This window comes from Charadrius vociferus, unplaced genomic scaffold (genome assembly GCF_000708025.1).
Source record: "Charadrius vociferus isolate BGI_N301 unplaced genomic scaffold, ASM70802v2 scaffold410, whole genome shotgun sequence".
NCBI classification, from domain to species: domain Eukaryota; kingdom Metazoa; phylum Chordata; class Aves; order Charadriiformes; family Charadriidae; genus Charadrius; species Charadrius vociferus.
In genome coordinates this window covers 173,856-192,396 of record NW_009646499.1, presented here as the reverse complement: position 1 = coordinate 192,396, position 18,541 = coordinate 173,856, and the positions used below count along the sequence as shown (strand labels likewise).

Below are 18,541 nucleotides of genomic sequence, written 5' to 3'. Positions count from 1 at the left end.
TGGTTACAGCTAGAGATGCGTGGAGGTAGTCTGATAGAAGATTGCTGCTTACTGCTGAAATACAGTTTTCCAGTCTTTTTTGTTCTGGACACTTTCAAATAAGCTCTCTGAAGAGACAGTGGTGCAATACTTTAAAGAAAAGTACATTTTGCTTCAAGCAGCAGGTCAATGACAGGGGAATATTATCTCACTCTATACCGTTAAGAAGAACTAAATGTACAGCCCTATGGACACATAATTTTCCTATACACAGCAAGTTTCTATAATGCCTGCCACCACAGTATTCAGTGGTTTTTGGCTGTAATGGCTACTTCTGGAGAAAGTTTGGCAGAGATGTACAAATGCCTGGTAGTGACCAATTCTGTCTTTACCCCATCTTTAGCCAAAAGCAGAAGGGAATGTTTCCAGAGGTGCTTGAGTAGAGGATCAGGAATCTCATATTCTAACACTGCATCCTTCAGTGACACACTCTGAATCCTCAGGCTGACCAGTCAGTCACAGAATATACAGTGACTGTTTGTCAACTGATCTCTTCCATCAATGCAAGACCTAAACAAACCACCTGTAAATCCTTTAAATTCACGCTTTCTACAAATGAAAAGTATTTTTCTCAGCAACACTACTGCAGTAGTCCATTCCAGCCTTCACTGTTAAATAGTTGCAAGTACTACTGATGCTTTAGCATCTGAAAAGAGAAAATAAGTTTTTTCCCTAAACCCAGATTCTCATTTTGGAAGTATTGTTATTTCTCTGGGGTACATACACACATCACTTTCTTGGTAGTTTAGGCATGTACGTAATCTTTATTTGGCAGTAAACACTTTGTTTGTGCAAAGCTACATACTCTAATACTTTTCTTCTCACAATGGCATCAACCCAGGGCTCTGCTGTAGTCCCCCAAGGACAGCCAGTAGGACATGTTCCCTGGCTGATCTCCAGCTCATCTGTTCACTCTGTTCCCCCACCCTTGTCTGCTGTACGTTACAGCGCCTGGGATATTATTTAACCTTTTAATCTACCACAAGTCAAAATTTGTTTGTGGTAGTGAAGGAATTATCCATATTTGAACTAAAATCAATAATGGTGAAGTTATGAAAAAAGTTAATTTATTTGTGAAATGTACTTCACTTCAATCACTACGATACAATGATGTAGGCATGGAATAGGAAAGACTGACCTCATATTCCTATCCCACCCCAAATTCAGGAGAGGAAGTGAAAACACTAGGACCTGCTCTTTTCTCCAACAAAAGGGTGGGGGGAAGAGGCGTTGGTGCCTTCCACCACACCAAGAAACATGAGACAACCAAGCCAGGCCTGCCAGAAGCTCCTGCAAAACAAGAGTCTTCTCCTTATGGCATGTGAGCACAGGCAGAAAAGCAGTCTGAGAGATGCCTGAATCCAGTGACAGATCCTCTGTTGTCATGCTGGCTTTTTTCCTATGGCCAGAGCCCTCCACGCTACCAGTTGGATCTCATGCATAGTTCAAGGGAGAAGGCGGCAAAGGACAAATGCTGCTTTTGAAGACAGTAACTCAAGAATATTATAGCTGCCTATAATTGTTTGCCTTTATCCCATCAATAAAGAAAAAGGAAGCAACAGTCACTTAGAAAAGCTATAAGGGTGCACCCCGCACCCCTTCTCCACCTTGTACTCTGTAAGATCATCAGGACAATTTGTACTACTTTCCAGAGACAAGTCTCTGACTGCCGCTCCCACCTTTGGTACACGTCTACAGTAGCATTTCAGGTCAGATCCAGGAATCCATTTCCAGGTCCATTTCCTCTCCTATTAGTCCACACTATTTGAATTTAGCAGGCATAGCCTTTGCATGCAGAACCCAGAAAGTTACTTTCATTTCCCCCAAATGTATTGATGCCAACACAGATATCTTGGTAGAAGCAGTGCTCCAGTGTTGGCACACCTATACAATCTGATTGTGTTCCTGGTTCCTAATGAGGCCAGATAGAAGGGAGTCACAAGTGCATTAACAAACTAGAAGGATTTCCAGACTGTCTGTGGTTGTAGTTAGTGTAGAGAATTCACTGCCACATTCAGGTCTCAGAAATGTTCCCAGAAGTTTGCTAGACCATTGCTTCTCTCTGGAACAGCTGATTTCACAGGCACAGTAGCATACAGCAGAGCAAGAGAGAACAGCTCCAAGTGGAAACACTCTAGACAGCAGCAGTTTTGAAAAGCTGACCCAGTAATGAAAATTCAAGGCATGTGGAGTCAGAGATAACTTGGGAGACTCATCATCCCAGGAAGTAAAGAAGGGATACACCGTGAAAGTATATGGAATATATATGGCCCGTAGGTGTGCATGTAAAAACAGGACTCAAAACAACAGTTCCCATAACAAACAACATCCCAGAGAGCCATTAAAATGTAAAAAGAAGAAACCAACACCAGTAGGATGGGAGAAATCAGCTATTTTTTTTTTTTTCCATTTCTCTGCTGCAGAATCCCATTACTGGGGGAAACAAAAAAAAACAACCCAGCAGATGGTCAGAAAAAGATTGAACAATACAAGATCTTCTGAAACATTTCTTCTTTGCTAACACAGGATTAGCCTTTCCACAAGCTTGTCTGCAGGACTTAGAATCACTGGCAAACAGGAATACATGGGTTGAAGGGAAATAAAAAGTATTTCCAAATGCATGATTTTAAAATGGAAAAATGTCTCTCTACTTTGTTAGTCATAAAATCCATGCAGTTTCTCCATGCTGTGCATCTGAATGAGCATGGGAAAGAGAACAATAGTCATTGAAACATGCCAAATTAATTCCACTCCAGAATTTTGTCTCTGCAAGCAAGAAACTAGGTGGGGGATGTTTACACATCTTATTTCCTTTATTTTTGTTGGTTTTGCATTTCCCACAGCAAACAGCAATAGCAGCAGAACTTTATTTTCCAAGTTTAGTGAAGAACTAGTCTAGCTTTCTTGTCATGACAAAGCAGAGTTCAATAGGTGAATAACTGGCATATATACATGCAAGATACAGATTTTTACATTTTTCAGGATTAATGGTTACAAGGTGTTGGAACACTAGTAAAATGATTTAAGAGCCTGTTTAGATAATGCATCTGTATGTACTGAAATTTAAATTAAGTGTAATAGTGAATATTGGTATCCCTCTCTCTCCTGCCCAGTCCTCTAAAATACACCCACAGAGTCATGGCTTAGAAGCAAGATATATGCTTTGGGTATCCTTCAGCCCATAAGGACTCACAGGATGTGCAAGACTTCCTTGTCAGCAATTGTCTTTAAAAGATCTATATGATAGACATGTATGCACAACAATTATGGAGTGACTAGTGTATCACTCCCTCTTGATGTCTGCCACTCACTGGGACAGTAAAGAAAATGAGAATTTTCTCCAGAAAACAACTGTAATTTTCATTTCAGGGCAAGGAGAGACAGATTTGGTCTGACAAATCGTGACTGCTTCTATGTAGCGAGTTTAGCCCGTCCCAGAACACCAAAGCAGGCCTAAATCACCTTATATCAACATGTAAAAGTCTAGCTTAAAACTTGAGATCCAGATTTAGAGCTTCTGCTTGCTAAGAATACTATGCTGGCACAACAGAGGTACCATCTTGGCACCCCAAACTGCACACAACTTCTGAGCTGGAGTGTCTTCTAGTTTTAACAAGATTTAACAAGATTTAACAAGAAAAGCCTAGAAACCAAACTTAGGCATGCTTCTCCCTCTTCAATTCAGTCAGCATTATAACATCAACTAACTTTAATCGACAAATTTTGCAAGGATCTGCAGATTTTTTTTTTCCCCACTTCAGTATCTCTACCTTTGCAACCTCCTACTTAAAGTATACCCCAAAACCACAGTGGCTTCCTTCTAAAAGCTCGCCCTCCACAGATGGTCTTATAAGGTCTCAGAAGACATAACAGCAATTCATCACTTAGTCTTACTGCTCTTGAACATAAATTTCCTGCAGCTAATGACAGAACCAGGAAGCTTATTTTCCCAAGTACCTAGTGGCATCATACCATGAACACTTCCAATGCGCCTTAAGACCACATACACAACCAAGGAGGGAAATAGACATTTTGTACAAGTCTAGTTTATTTTTTAAAAAGTCAGAAGAAATGGCTAGAAGTGATTAAAAAACACCAGTGAAATATAAATGCATTTCCTCTGTTGCTGAGCAAAGGTAGTATAAGTTGCTTGGGCTCAGTACAGACTCTTTATGTGTTAACAATGTTCATGATGCTGTTGCAGGGGGGCGGAGGAGCATGAAATCAGCTGCAATGGATGAACTTTTTTATGGTACAAGCCCAAGTCTAGCATGCCTGAAAACACTGAGAGATTGTGAGCTATATAGTGCATCCATGTACAGACAGCTTTATTCTTCCTCCGAGTTTATTGCCCCCACCCAGCCTCCTAGCTCTCTTTCAGGTTCATGACTCAGAATGCTAATTGCCCAGTTTTTGTTTAGGGCTGGCTGACTGGCTGTCAAGCCAATTCTACTGCCTATTTGACAAATGAGCTCTTTTGCCTCCCTGCAAAGCCTGTAAGGAAGGTCACAAGACTGTGTAGCATGCTTTTTTCTTCTTTAAAAGAAAGTTGAAAAGGGACAATTCAAACCAACTTAGCAAAAAAAGATAAACTAGCCATCAAAGCCACAAATCCACCCCAAACTGTTTCAGCCAGCAGCAAACAGGACTCCTGCAAGATGTGGATTATTTCTTTACATTCTTCATTTTTAATGTGGCCTGGCACATTATCTTTCTATCTTCAAAAGATTCTGTGAAGCAGCAAAAGTATGTACAAGTTGACGGCCAGCTTATAAAACAACACAGCTGGATATAAAGCCATACGATTCGAGATAGAAGTAAATCAAAATTCTCCCCCCCACCAAATCAGGTTACAGTAGAGGAGTCCCTCTGAAGACCCAAGGCTGCAAAAAAACCTTACAAATTTATGTTTACTCATTATACATCAGCAGCACCAAGTTCAACTTTGATAAAGACTTAGTTCATTTGGACAGCAGCCGCCTTCACAGAATGGCTGAGGTTGGAAGAGACCTCTGGCGGTCATCTGGCCACCTAGAGCTGGCTGCCTAGGACCATGTCCAGACTGCTTTCGAGTATTTCCAAAGAGGGAGACTCCATGTCATCTCTGAGCAAACTGTGCCAGTGCTCGGTCACCCCCACAGTAAAAAAAGTGTTTCCTGATGTTCAGAGGAAGTTTCCTGTGTTTCAGTTTGTGCCCATTGCCTCTGTCACTGGGTAGCACTGAAAAGAACTTTGCTCCATTCTCTTCACAGTCTCCCTTCAGGTATTTATAAACATTAAAATTCCCCCAAGGCTGCTCTTCTCCAGGCTGAACAGTCCTAGCTCTCTCAACCCTTCCTTGTAGGAGAGGTGCTCTAGTCCCTTAATGATCTAGACAGCCCTTCACTGGACACTCCAATGTCTCTCTTGTACTGGGGAGCCCAAAACTGGCCCAGGTGTGGCCTCCCCAGTGCGTAGAGGGGAAGAATTCTCTCCTTTAACCTACTGGCAACACTCCTAATATAGCCCAGGACACTGCTAGCCTTCTTTGTCACAAGGGCACAGTGCTGGCTCATTTTCAACTTGGTGTACACCAAGACCCCTAGATCCTTCTCTGCAAATCTGCTTTGCTGTCTTACAGAATACCATTACAACAATCCATATTGCCTACTGGATGTCCAGGCTAGCTCTAGGCAAGAAACAGTCTAGCTAGAGAAGTGCTTTTCAGTTAAGTTACAGCTCTCAAATCTTAGGCCTTCACCTCCAACTCCCCAGCTGCAGCAAGAACAACTCTGTCTGGGATGTAACCGATGCACCCCCTACTAAGTTGCATGTGGCCTATGAGTATCTGGAATTTGATCTTGCTGACTGCAGCTTCTGGCCATTGCCTGTCCTCTAGAGAACAGAGTGAAAGAAAGGTCTCAAATTGACTTGGCACAAGCCCATTTTTCCATATTTCCTGCTACAAAAATCAAGTCAGTCTGTGCTCAAGAGCTCTATGGTTCAGCTATACTTGTACTACATTTTAGTTGATACAACCATGAACTGAAACAGTCCACACTAAGCACCACAGGACACAACAGATAGAGAAGCTGGGGGTAGATGCTCATTTTCAAGTAAAGACCTGTGCTTTAAAATAAATACTATTTTATTTATTAATTTCTATAGAAAAACCCACTATATATGGAGCCTGAGCTAATGCATATTAAACTGCTCGATGTGGTTTTATTTGCTTGTCTTAGAAACAACACCACATTTTTTCCCCACTTTCAAGGTTAAAAATGGTTTAAGATGACTTGATAACAGATGTCCAGATCTCAAGTAAAAACATGAGCTTTGGCTTCTGGCTATTAGCAATTTTTAATTGAATGCATTTTTCTAGGAATGGAGGGGTATGCTTTCCTGCATAGAAAATATGTAAAACCTAACAAACCATTTTTCTGCCAGAACACCCTCTAACTGTAGGACTGGTATATTTTAAATTTCAAACACTGGACTATAGTTTGTGTTATCTACTGAAATATTAAAAAAAAAAACCTGTTAAAATCTCTTCTAGAAAGCTACTCCAAAATAAAGTTCTCTGGGGCTTAGACATAGGTGTAAGCTCTGCAAGCATGCTCAGAGTATTAAATAAAACATGTTTTTACATCTTTGCTGAATGAAAAAAAATCACAGCACCTCTTTCCAAGCCTATTCTAGACATCCAACATGAGTATCATATGGTATGTAAATATACATATGTATGAGTGTATACAATGCGAGTTAAATAATAACCCATTACTATTTGTAATTATCTACATCCAAGACACATGCGCAGAACAATCAGAATGTAAGTTAACATCTCACTTCTGAACCTGCAAAATTTGTCCTGAATTTAAGTAGTAAAACTCCAGTGCTCCCAATGTGTTATTTGTGCAGCTGCAAGCGGCAGTTATTATGCCTTAAGTGAACATCAATTTGTAACTTAGTGTTTTCCATTAAAAGAAGAAAAAAACATTATGTAACTCAATATCATAGCACCATTGTTATCAGCCAGGTTTTACTATTTTCAATCTTTTAAACAAAGAAAAGGAAACTCTGGCTTTAATTTTAGCCGTTGTCTTTTAGCAAGCTAAATGCTTCATCCAGTAACCCAACATATACTGACTTGTTTTGTATATTACCACTTGATATTTTATCTTCTTCCCAGCTTCTGCAGCAAGCAAACTAAAAATTAGGCTCTGGTTCACATATGTTTTCTTTCTCCATCCCCCATTTCTTCCCAAGTTTTTACTGTCTTGCAACAGAGAGTTCCAGTGGACAGTTTTATTTGCACAAGAAAAAACAAGAGTTATTCTGTCTCAGGTTTGGCTTGGGTTCTAGGGTTCATTTTGGTTTGGTTTGGTGTGTCCCCCCCACCCCCGTTGTTGTTTAAGAGGAACGGCAATTAGTGTGCTATGTTAAGGCAACAAAGCCGAGGAGGCTTATTTTCAGGAAGCTGCTTTCTGAGACATATAGGCTCTCTCTCCATTCCTAGGGACACATGCAACAGAGACACACTGCCAATATTGCCTTCAGTCAACTGTTCTAGTATCTGAGCTGTAGTTTGAGTGTGCGTGTATTGAAATGCTTATTTTATGTGCAAGTGTCAGCCATGATTTCTTGCCAAGGCATTCTTGGGAAACATGCCAAGGATCTTCCTCTAGGTGAGCCGAGCCAAGGTTTTATTTGACAGAGAAGCTTGATTTTGTTTCAGTAGAAACTGTGTGGACACAAAATGTGCAGCATATTACTATTCCAATATTTCATCAGGAAAAGAGCAAGAAAGAGGAAAAACATGGAGTCTGGTGCTATATTCAACTTACCTTTTCATTCCATGCCCACAATCCAATCCCAAGAAATGCTATGCCAAGGAACTAAAGGAAAAAAAAAAATAATATCAGAGCAGGAACTGTAAGTTTATGGATTATTTTTTTTAAACACATATTGACTTATCCTCTCCGTTGGATAATCAATTTTATCAGGACTTTGGGGGCTTAAAGAGTTTTAAAATACCTATGTATTTATTTTACAACTCAACCATTGTAACTGGAAGAATTTAAGACTTGCACAGTTCATTCAGGGATGTTCCACATAGAAATACCAGGTGCAATAAACATCACTTTCTCAGCATCCAGCAAGTAAGGTTCTTTTTTAGGTTGTCAGACTCAAAGCAAACTCCACAGTCAAGCAACACATTATTACCACCACCTGCACAAAACAACTGTCTACACAGCTCTCTCCCAGTGAGAGAAAGTGAATAAAAGAGTCCTAAATACACACAATCAGTTTTAGCAATGCTGTCCACAGAAAACTGTTTGAATAGAATGGAACCCATGGTTTCCAGGGGGGGTGTGTGGGGGTGTGTGATAAAAAAAATTACTTGTCTAAAAGTAAGAATTTTTAAAACCCCTGAAGCCAACATTTTATGACCTTTCTGATATTGAATGTTTCTGTATTTTGTAACGGAAGTTACAGCCTCTTTCTCCTCCAAGGGACTCAAAAACACCAAACTCAAAAGACAGTGTCTTTTCCCCACAATGGAAAAGGGAACAGGACCTGTGAAATTGTTATGTCCCTGTATTCTTCGTTTCCCTCCAAATACTACAGGGTTTCCATACAAACCACACGCTAAAGATCAGTGAAACAAGCAGACAGGCAGAATAAGCACTCTTGTCTCCCAACATCACAACTATGTATTTGGCATGATACAGTACTGATCACGTAGAATGTTTTAAAACAACCCCAAACATATAACGGGTGTCTGAGCACATCTCTAAATGTCCATCTCTCCAACTTTAATCTCTGGTTTTTTAAAACCTAAGTGCTGGCTAAAAAGAAAACTATATTCCCCCTAGTTTCAGGGCACGTAATGGAACGTTGCTTGAACATCAAACTCCAGTTTTCTTTGTGGTTTCTCCACAATGCAGCATACAGATTATTTTTGGCACATAGTATGCTTTCTCTTAAGATTTGTGTAAACAGTTAAGTTTCATAATGATTTTTCTTTTGCAAAACAGGACAAAAGTGTTTTTCTGTTGAGAAATGGGAGGAGGCAGGAATATCAACTTAAAAAGCTTTCCCAGAAGTGATTTCAACAGCTTCAAAGCAAGATTCCTTCTTCCTGATATGCACTTTTTTTTTAACTGGCAATTTTAGTTTTATCCTACAAGAATATCTTTAAAGCATAACTCAGTATCAAGTAGAATATGCTCACTGCAATACCCAGAAGTTTCCTAACACCCCTCAACTCTGTGACCTTCTCCTCCAAATGTGCTTTGCCAGCTGAGCAAAGGACTCTGCATACTACACCCTGCCAGCTCACCCCGAAGCCCATTTGTAATAACTGGGAATGAAACTCTTCAAGTCAAAAAGGAGAGTTATGACTGTAAATTTAAATAACAGTACGAGACAGTATTCTTCAAAGGGAACTGTCATAGACTTGGCTATACTAAACACAAGATGAATGGAAGTTTTTCCTAGATGGAGAGACTCAACTGCAAGTCAAGAAAGTCTGTTATTTCAGCAGCCTTAATTGTCTATAAAGTACAAGAGATGAGTTTGAGAATGTCAGTGCAGCCTCCTTAAGATACACCACGTGAGGCAAAAAACGTCATCTTACCTGTATCAAGACTGCCCTTTTTCTATGGTTATAAAGCTTGCCAGAAGAGTGTGTGTAATCCTTCTGACTGCACTGATTATTTGAAACTTGAGATAAAGCCGTACAAGTTTCCAAATCACTTTCAGACAAATGCAGTTAAGTTCTTTTTTTGCAGTAACAGGCTCCTTTCCTTCTTTCTTACACAGCCAAAGACACCAAGGTTAAAGGAACAGGAGCGAGGGAAAAAAACTACATTATTATTAAAATCCATAAGCTGCATTTGGAAGTAGCAAATTGTTAGTTGTAGAAAGGTACAAAACATTATGTTTTGTGAATAGCTTAATATGGTTTTAAACAGAATAAGCACGGAAAACTAGAATGAAAGAATTTGATCAGTACATACAAATATAACTTGACAGCCATACACATCAGCTGCAAGTCTGGCTCAGATCCACTAACTTTATTAAATGTAATCCAGTTGAGCGTCCTGATCCTTCACAAGAAGTTGGGACTTAAGGGTAAGATTACCTCAGGGGTTGCAAAAGGTGACTTATAATAGACTATATGGGTCTCAAGCCAGACCCAGCTCATCTCAATTTACAGATTGGGGAATAAGACTGTACTATACCAAGCTGAAGCACCGAAAAAAACCCTGAGATCGTCAAGCTTCTGGCAAGCTTGTCAAGAAAAAACTGGAAACTCAGTTCAAGAGTTTTCAAGAGGATCAAAGAATTACATGCTGCTCAGTCCTCTCTGTATCCCAAAATGGAAATCTGTCCAGTTGCCTTCTGAGCAGCTGATGAAACAGCAACAATGGACAAGATCCATTATGAGAAAAAGGTTCGCAAAGGAATCACAAAATCTTTATCACAGGTTGCTGTGGAAATCAAAAGCTTAATGGCATTCAGAAAAGAGATTAGATAAATTAATGGAGGATCCATAACTATTGACAAGTAATTTTCATACAACTTCTGGCTCAGGAAGTTTTTATGTTCTCCCCATGAGCAGCACTGTAATTGGGAAAAGATCACTGCACGTGTGCTTTGTCACTTAAATGCCTCTTTCCTTGGACAAACTCCACTCGCATTACTTGAGACAAAATATTGAGCTAGGCAGACCACCAACCTAATCCCTACAATCATGCCTTTGAAAGGCCTACTCTTGCACAAACACAGCCTGCTATGGGGATGAAGCACACAGGAATGTTCTCAGTAATCCCCACTGGCACAAAACAGATGTTCATGAAGAGACTTACACCTCTCACCAGGATTAACTTTGGATTTTCTTGACAATTATGAAAAACCACACAATATCCTAAAAAAAAAAAAAAAATAAAAAAATGGAAGCGCTTAGCAAAAATCCCTCTGTATTTTTGTTAGAATCAGAAGTAAAACAGGACACATATCCTGCTTATCTTGCAGCCCTTCTGTGGATGTCTCCAAGACAGTCTTGTTCTGCTTGCTTGTAACTAGAAAGAAAGTCTCTTCACATCTGAAGCACATGAGGAGAGGGTGAGATGGCATACATATCATCTCAGTTAAGTCTGGAAAATTTAATTTACATCCATTAAATTATTCCAATGAGTAATAAAAAGGTGGAAGTTTGCCTCATTAGCCGCAAAGCACTCTACAGAGAAAAAACAGTCTCAATTCTCCACGGACATCTAGAAAGACTATTTAGCCTGATTATAAATGGTCACTGGATCTGGGGCACAGCTTGTAAAATCTTCATACTTTTCTTTTTTAAACAATAATTTGCAGGAGAACGTTAAAACATTCTTCTGGAGTATTACAGCCTTACAGAAAAACTTGCATAGTAGTACTTTCTCAGCCATAGGTTTTCTATTCACAAACATCAAATATGTTCCAATTTCTTTTCTATAATGACTATATAGGTCCCTTCCAACCCTAACCATTCTGTGATTCTGTATAGCAGTACTTGTACTGTTGCCCTACTTGTAAAGTTCCCATGCATTTTTCAAAAGTGGATTGATCAATAAGCGTTTTGAGCTGCACATATCTTACTCCCAGTCTCTCCTGCACATAGAAAAATGATTCTTCGTTGCTAGGGATACAGCATCATAAAAGCACAGCATTTCATTTAAAGGCTGCTGGGGTAAATGCTAGTGCAAATACTAGAAAAAGTGTGTGAGAGAGAAGAGCTTAATTGTAGAGTGATCAGACATTACTTGACATACTGAATTTTTCATCTCAGCTGACACTCTGAAATAACTTGGCACAAGTTTTCAACAAAAAGTATGACAGCCGCAGGCCATAGAAAGGTTAGTTAATTGGCCATGTGCATAAACCAGTGTATGTCCACATGTGGGTATATTAAAGATTTGTGTGAGAAAGAACTATAATGCAGCTGCCTAATTTTACCTTCAACACAACAATACAAATGCACAAGCAGAAGCATGTCAAAATTGTCCAAGTTCAGAACCAGAACTTTCTCACAACAGCTTTTTTTCTTTTTGAGCCTTGTATTTAGACACTGTGAAAACCTCCCACCTGCCCTTGCTTTGAGCTGCCACAAGAACTTTGTGCACAGCGTTAGCTAGACTATCAGGATTCCTATGGGCACTTCGGCTTTTCTTCCATGGCAGTATGCTGTAGGTTATTCAGAGAGTGAGATTTCCTTCTGTGTGACTCAAGCCAGCACAGCATGGGAATGCAAGGTACAATATTTTACTGACAAGCACAACAGTGATCAGGACAACATGAAGCATGATATTTCACATCCTGAAATACAATCAGGAAAGCACAGGACATCTGAGCTTTCTACATACATAAAGCAGCACTGACAAGTTCCTAACGACTCTAAAACCCCAGATGAATGATTTTTCCCTAAGCACTTCCTCTGCAGCACTCTGTGTTCAGATTCACTCAGAGATATTTCAAAGTCAGAATACTCACTGCTTTCTTTAAATTATTTTATGCCAAATCAGTCTTTTTGCTTTTTAAGCCATTTTGCTCTGAGCAGGATTTTGTAGTTGGTTTTGTTGCTTGTTTGTTTTTTAGTAGCCCTGGCAGAGAAAGGTCACCAAAACATAAATTAAAATGAAGTTTCACACAGTTTTTTCTTCCCTTCATGCCACTGATGTGTACTCCGTTTTGAATACATGAGTTCACATTCTTTCAAACAAAACAAATAGGACATCCTCTCAACTCTCCAGTTTTTCCCTGGACCAGTATCACAAGGAAGGAAGTTGCCAGAAGTCTGTCCTGTTCTTTCTTCCATGCACCCCAGTTCCAATAACTTTTCCGTTCTCAACAAACTGTTAGAGCATTTAATTTTCATGTGGTTAAACATATGTGGTGACCATGGAAAAGGCAAATGGCTCGAAGCATATATGCACATTTACATATTTATCCTAATGCTTACAAAGAATGCATTCCCCTAAAGCCCCCCCTCCCTTTTTTTTTTTTCCCCCCTTGAGACCAGCAGGAAAACTCCATGTATTACAGTCAGTGAATGAAGATGCTGCGTAGGTGACTAATTATCATTTTGGTTCACAGCAACAGTCAGATATAGACTAGAAGACGTCAAATCTATTCCCATTTTATGTGCAGCTTTAAAAAAAAAAAACATTTAACTATATTTCATAGATAACTGTCTCAGTAATACCTTTTTCCTCCCAATACAAAACACACACAGAAGAAAAAGAGAGCAAAATGTGTGGAAGCTGGGCAACTGAATCGGAGACGCAACTGATTTTACAGAATCATCCAAAGTAGGAAAACAGACATGAGAACACAATGAGAAAAGCTGTCTGCTCGATCTTGCAGGACTCTTAGCGTGATGCTTTCGAATGAAAAATTAAGCCTGTATGACCCCAGTTTTCAAAGCAAGGTACTGTGCATGTTAATGTATCTTTCATTTTCACCAGTTTGGGGTTTTCAATTTTGTCTGATAAGTAAACAAGATATATACCTTACCCCTTACCCCCCCACCACAAATGAACAGTCAGTTGCCATTACTTTCTTATTGCCTTCTCCAGTTCTTTAATTGCAAAAGCAAGACATCTGCTTTCTGTTACTGTTGCTCTATGTATTTATTTTATTGCTTTCTGGTGGTGCAATTGTAAGCACTGCCAATCAGCTTGGAGCAAGAGTCCCTAAAGACTGAAGTCCCCCTTCTCTTGTCCACAGAAGTTGATATACTGGAAAACAGAAAAAGGAGAATGAATTAGACCCTACTTCCCCTGCTCCAACTTTTGAACAACAACTCCCCTCAAGCCTAGATGAAATAAATTTAACTCCTTCCAAGTTCACAATGAGACTCTCTAAACTCAGATCCTGCTGCCTAAAAAAAAAAAATACCTTATTTGAAGCACAGAAGTTTTTAAAGCACACAAAACATACATCACAGTCACTTTGTAAGACTCTTCAATAAAAGCTTTTGGGAGTTTAAAGTTTTTGTTTCTATGAGATCTAGCTAATTTCCTAAAACCAGTAGCTTTTTCCCCATACAAAAAAAAAAAAAAAATCAAAGACCTTTAAGGTAAATACCCCACCATTACCACACAGAAACATTAAAAAAGCTTACAGAGCTGAGGTATCACCATTCACTGTCACTTTGGTACACTCATCTCTCACAGATCCTATCCCTTTTCTTCTACTCTTCTTTACACTCTCTACTGGTCTTTGTTTCACTATTCTCTTTCTCTGCTCTCCCTGAGCCCACAAGACTATGCGGAAAGACTGAGAAACTCTGCTGCACACACCTCTACATGGGCATCTTCCCTGCCTTCACTTCTGAACTCCATTAAGCACTCCGTGTCCCTCTACTTTTCCTATCCAGCCTTGTTCTCTTCATCAATACCATTCCATCTCTGGCTCAGTCCTCACCACTGCAGCTTCTCTGCCTAATGTCAGTTTCTATTTTTAAAACCATCCAAAAATTATGTAAGTAGCACTGTAGCAGCATTTGAAAACAGTATGGGCTTAAAACACAACTACAAGCAGCAGAAAAGTACAAAATGAAAATACGAGATCTGAAAAAACCCCAAACCTGAATTTCACATCCTGTATCAGTACACTAATAATTTCTCTTAGCCAATTTGACAATTCAAAGAAATAAGTCTTCTCATTCTGGCCTGCAAGTAAGAAAAAGTATGAAGGCAAAGAAAACACATTCTGCTTCAAGCTGGGGTAAAGCAAAGTGCCTGGAAGCAGTATTGCAAATGGGTCATTTTCCAGGTCTGTCTCGCTGCCCAGGGCTAGCAGTTTCCTACCCCACAGGACAGCAAGACCTCCTCCAGCTCTCTTCCTGCCTCTGCACTGATCTCATTTGTCTGAAACCACCCCACCTGAGCTTCAGGCTATTTAGGTGCAGCCCCACCATGACTCTTCCTCACATTCCTTTTCTGAAGCTACTGTTTCATTAAAAGCGGAAGTTAAAAAAAAAAAAAATTAAAACCAAAACCAAACACACAAACCAAAATCACATAAAACTAAGCATACATGGAAATTCTTATTATGAAACTGATACACAAATGCTCACTTATTTCAGCTACAAGCAGTGAAGTTGTAACATCTAATTCAGGCACATTTGATACAGCAAACAGAAAGGACCCGAGCTAGAGTTTTCCTAACAAATGGGCAATTACATTGCCTACACAATTGATTTAAGTAGCTGAGAGCATAACGAGTGCAGAGCCAGGAAACACAAATAGGTAGGCTTGTCAACACAGAATGATACTCCGAATGCTCAGCATTTGCTTTTCAGAAAGCAGTTTCAACTCCTAGCTGTGCTTGTAGCCTACAGAGAGGGAGTCCCAAAATGTTCTATCCCAGCTACATAAGCTGCCATATCCCAGGCCGTTCCAATGGACTATACTCAGAGATCCATTCTCTTCTCTTTGCAGAGAAGTGAATGCATGTGGAGGATGAAGGAGGCATAAAAAGACTGAACCAGCCTGGATAGAGATGGACACTAAGTGAACACCACCAGCTTTACAGACAAACTTGGGCCAAACAGTTTAATCTGGCTCTCCTACTTAAAAAAGGCAACCAGCACAGAAAAAGATAATGGATACAGAGCAAACTGTGAGCACACGCTCAACCTGCAAGTGCACACAGAACTTCCAGGAAATCCTACAATAGCTTTATTACCTCTTACCTTCACCAAATGCTCATTTCTGATTCTTTTTTAGGGGTACCCCACAGCAAGATGTTCAAAGCCATTTACAAAGAAACTGGTACCACATATATGAAGAAATCATATCTTGAAAAGGTAGGTTAATGAAATTTAATAACATGCCAGAAGCTGAACTCAGATATCAAAAATCCTAACCCAAATATGCTGTGACTATATAGCCTATCACACCTCTCCCCAAATCTAATTCAACTCAGAACTATAAACTCTGTAATGGCAAATACACATATATATGGCATATGCTAATATATAAGATACATCAACTTTAATAGTCACTGCATTGAGCACTGGGGGTATGGAGCAAAGAAGGGGACATGAGGGGCCGTGCTAGGTTAAGAGTTATTTGACAGCCTAGGAACTCTTCACTTTACAAAGATGCAGCTGAAAGCGTACAGAGACCAGTACTACTTTGTCAACACAAACAAAAGCATAACCTCAAAAGTCATACCAGCTGTGTTCATGCATGCCTGTGCATACCTTGGTTTTTCAAAAAGATGTGGGGAAGAGAAATAAAGCCAAAACACTAATTAGACGGGTATCAAAATTATTTTCCAATACCCACAAACAATTACTGTCAGCAATCCAGATGCACAAAGCCAAATAAGACACGTTCTGTAAATACTGAACAAAATTCTTTATCGATTTGCACCTTGTAGTCCTCACAATAAGAGGAAAACGTCTCTAAACACAGTAGTGTTTTTAGCCACTGTCATCCCTCAACATTTCCTGTGTACTATACTGTAACTGCCCAGAACTAAAACATTCAGATTATGTATTAAAAATGGTTCTGTGGACCAATTAGTGGAGCTTCCAGAGGCACCAGAAGGTCTGTGGACCAGAGCTTTGAAAAATTCTGTTCCAGACAATAAGGTCATTCAGCCTTGCATTTTGTCTTGCAGCACGTTGTTTCTTACTAACTTTAGAAGCTACTGCATATGCCCCGATGTAGACTACACAAGGTTATTCACAAAATTAAGCCAAATTTTTACTTACATCAAAATTAACCAATGCTTTATTAGCTATCTTTATACTACAAGATGTCTTTTTAATTTCCAATAAAATTAAACTTTGCAGGAGTTGACATCAATTTATCATTTCTTCAATAACACTACTTGGCAGGGAGCAAAACAAATAAAACCATGATTTCAATTTCTTTTCAAACAAAAGCAGTTTGGAACAAACTGGAGGCAACAAATGGTCACAATGCTATTTACCTGAAGGTTTTATTCCTCAGCAAAAGTTCCACAGTTTGGCAGTGAAAATAATAAAAAAAAAAAGCAGCTATAAAACAGCTGCTTGTCTAAATGAAACAGACTGCTGACCCGTTGTTTAGTTTTCAGACAGTATCAAAAGCACCTCTATTATTTGTCATTCTCAAAAGAGGCATTGGGGGCTTGACTAAACATGTAAGGAAAATGCTCTTCACTTCTGTAAAGGTGCCTTTTCAAATCACAGCTGCTAAATATGATATGGCAGTCTGGGGAGGTTTTACTGCCGATACCTTTGCTGGACTTGTGTTGGAGATATATACAATGCTATTGCTGCAATCCATTTTGAGGGTGTTAAACTTGTTTTAAGAATAAATGCATTGAAGAAACTGAACTATATTGTAAGATTTCCAGTTCACTACGACAGAGCCTAATCTTCTCATATAATTTCAGCTTGACCAACAGTATGAGCAGTATCATATAAATCATATAAACTGCTCATATGCCAAGTGCAAACTTTTATTCCTGATTTTATTGCCACTTTGAACTACATTATTTCCATAAACTATAGTTCCTGATGAGTCTATTACCTTTGCCTACCATTACACTTCTCTGGTTTGCACAAACACTAATAGCTTGATCCCTCTTGTCAACACATATCAGGAAAACAAGGATTAGAAAGTTTCTTTGAGGGATATGGAAACGTAGTTGTAGTACATACAGATGGCTCCCTAAGAGAAAAGCTATAAAAAGCAAATGACGCTACCTCCCTAAGATCCTTCTGCTGCATAGCTGTGCTCTTGCAGTCAGTCTTTGCCTACCCCTCTTCCAGGATGAAGGAGGTATTCTGGTATTGTAGAGATGACTTACAAGAAAGAGTGCCTGTGCCAACCAGATAATCTCATTTTCTTCTTAATGCATAAAAGCAAAGCAGCTGCTTTTAAGGTCCCACCTTATTTACTTATAGATAGTTATTACATAGGAGGACAGTACCTCAAGAAAGTTTCTAAGAAAGCTTTGGAAACACTAGAAGGACCTTTAAAATAAAGTCTTTATGTCATACGTTAGTTTCCAAACAGAGTCCCACATAAAAAAAAAACAAAACCAAAAAACTAACAACAAACACCACAAAAAAACAACAACCATACACAGAGAACTGGATTTGATTTGGCTTTCTGCATTCACCCATCATTTTAACTTGGTCCGGCAACTGCAACTCCTCCTTACATAGGAAAATTATCATCTTAACTTCTTGCTCAGCCACAGAAGGGGTTCATAGCACAAGGTATATGCGCAGCACAAAGAAGGCATTTAATCACAAAAATATGAACACTGGGTAAGTTTCCATGTCCAACTGGACATTGTTATAAAAAAGAAGAAAGCACGTAGTTTTTACTATTGGGTGCCAGCAGTAAAACTGGTTTAAACAACTTTAACTGTTCCCCATGGAACAGTCACCCTATGCAGAATCTCAAAAGGGACCTCTGCAACGCACAGACTCTCAACTCCAGCCTTCCAGGCAAAACCCACTACATTG

General features: G+C 39.4%; 1 protein-coding gene across 1 annotated transcript in view; it reads right to left on the bottom strand.

Annotated features, from left to right (window-relative positions):
- Nucleotides 1-18,541, bottom strand: part of TSPAN5 (tetraspanin 5) — a 78,283-nt gene that overhangs the window by 11,819 nt on the left and 47,923 nt on the right. Inside the window, exon 2 of the mRNA XM_009882951.1 lies at nucleotides 7,863-7,913. Within this exon, the coding sequence (XP_009881253.1) occupies nucleotides 7,863-7,913 (51 nt within the window). The remainder of the gene's footprint in view (nucleotides 1-7,862; nucleotides 7,914-18,541) is intronic.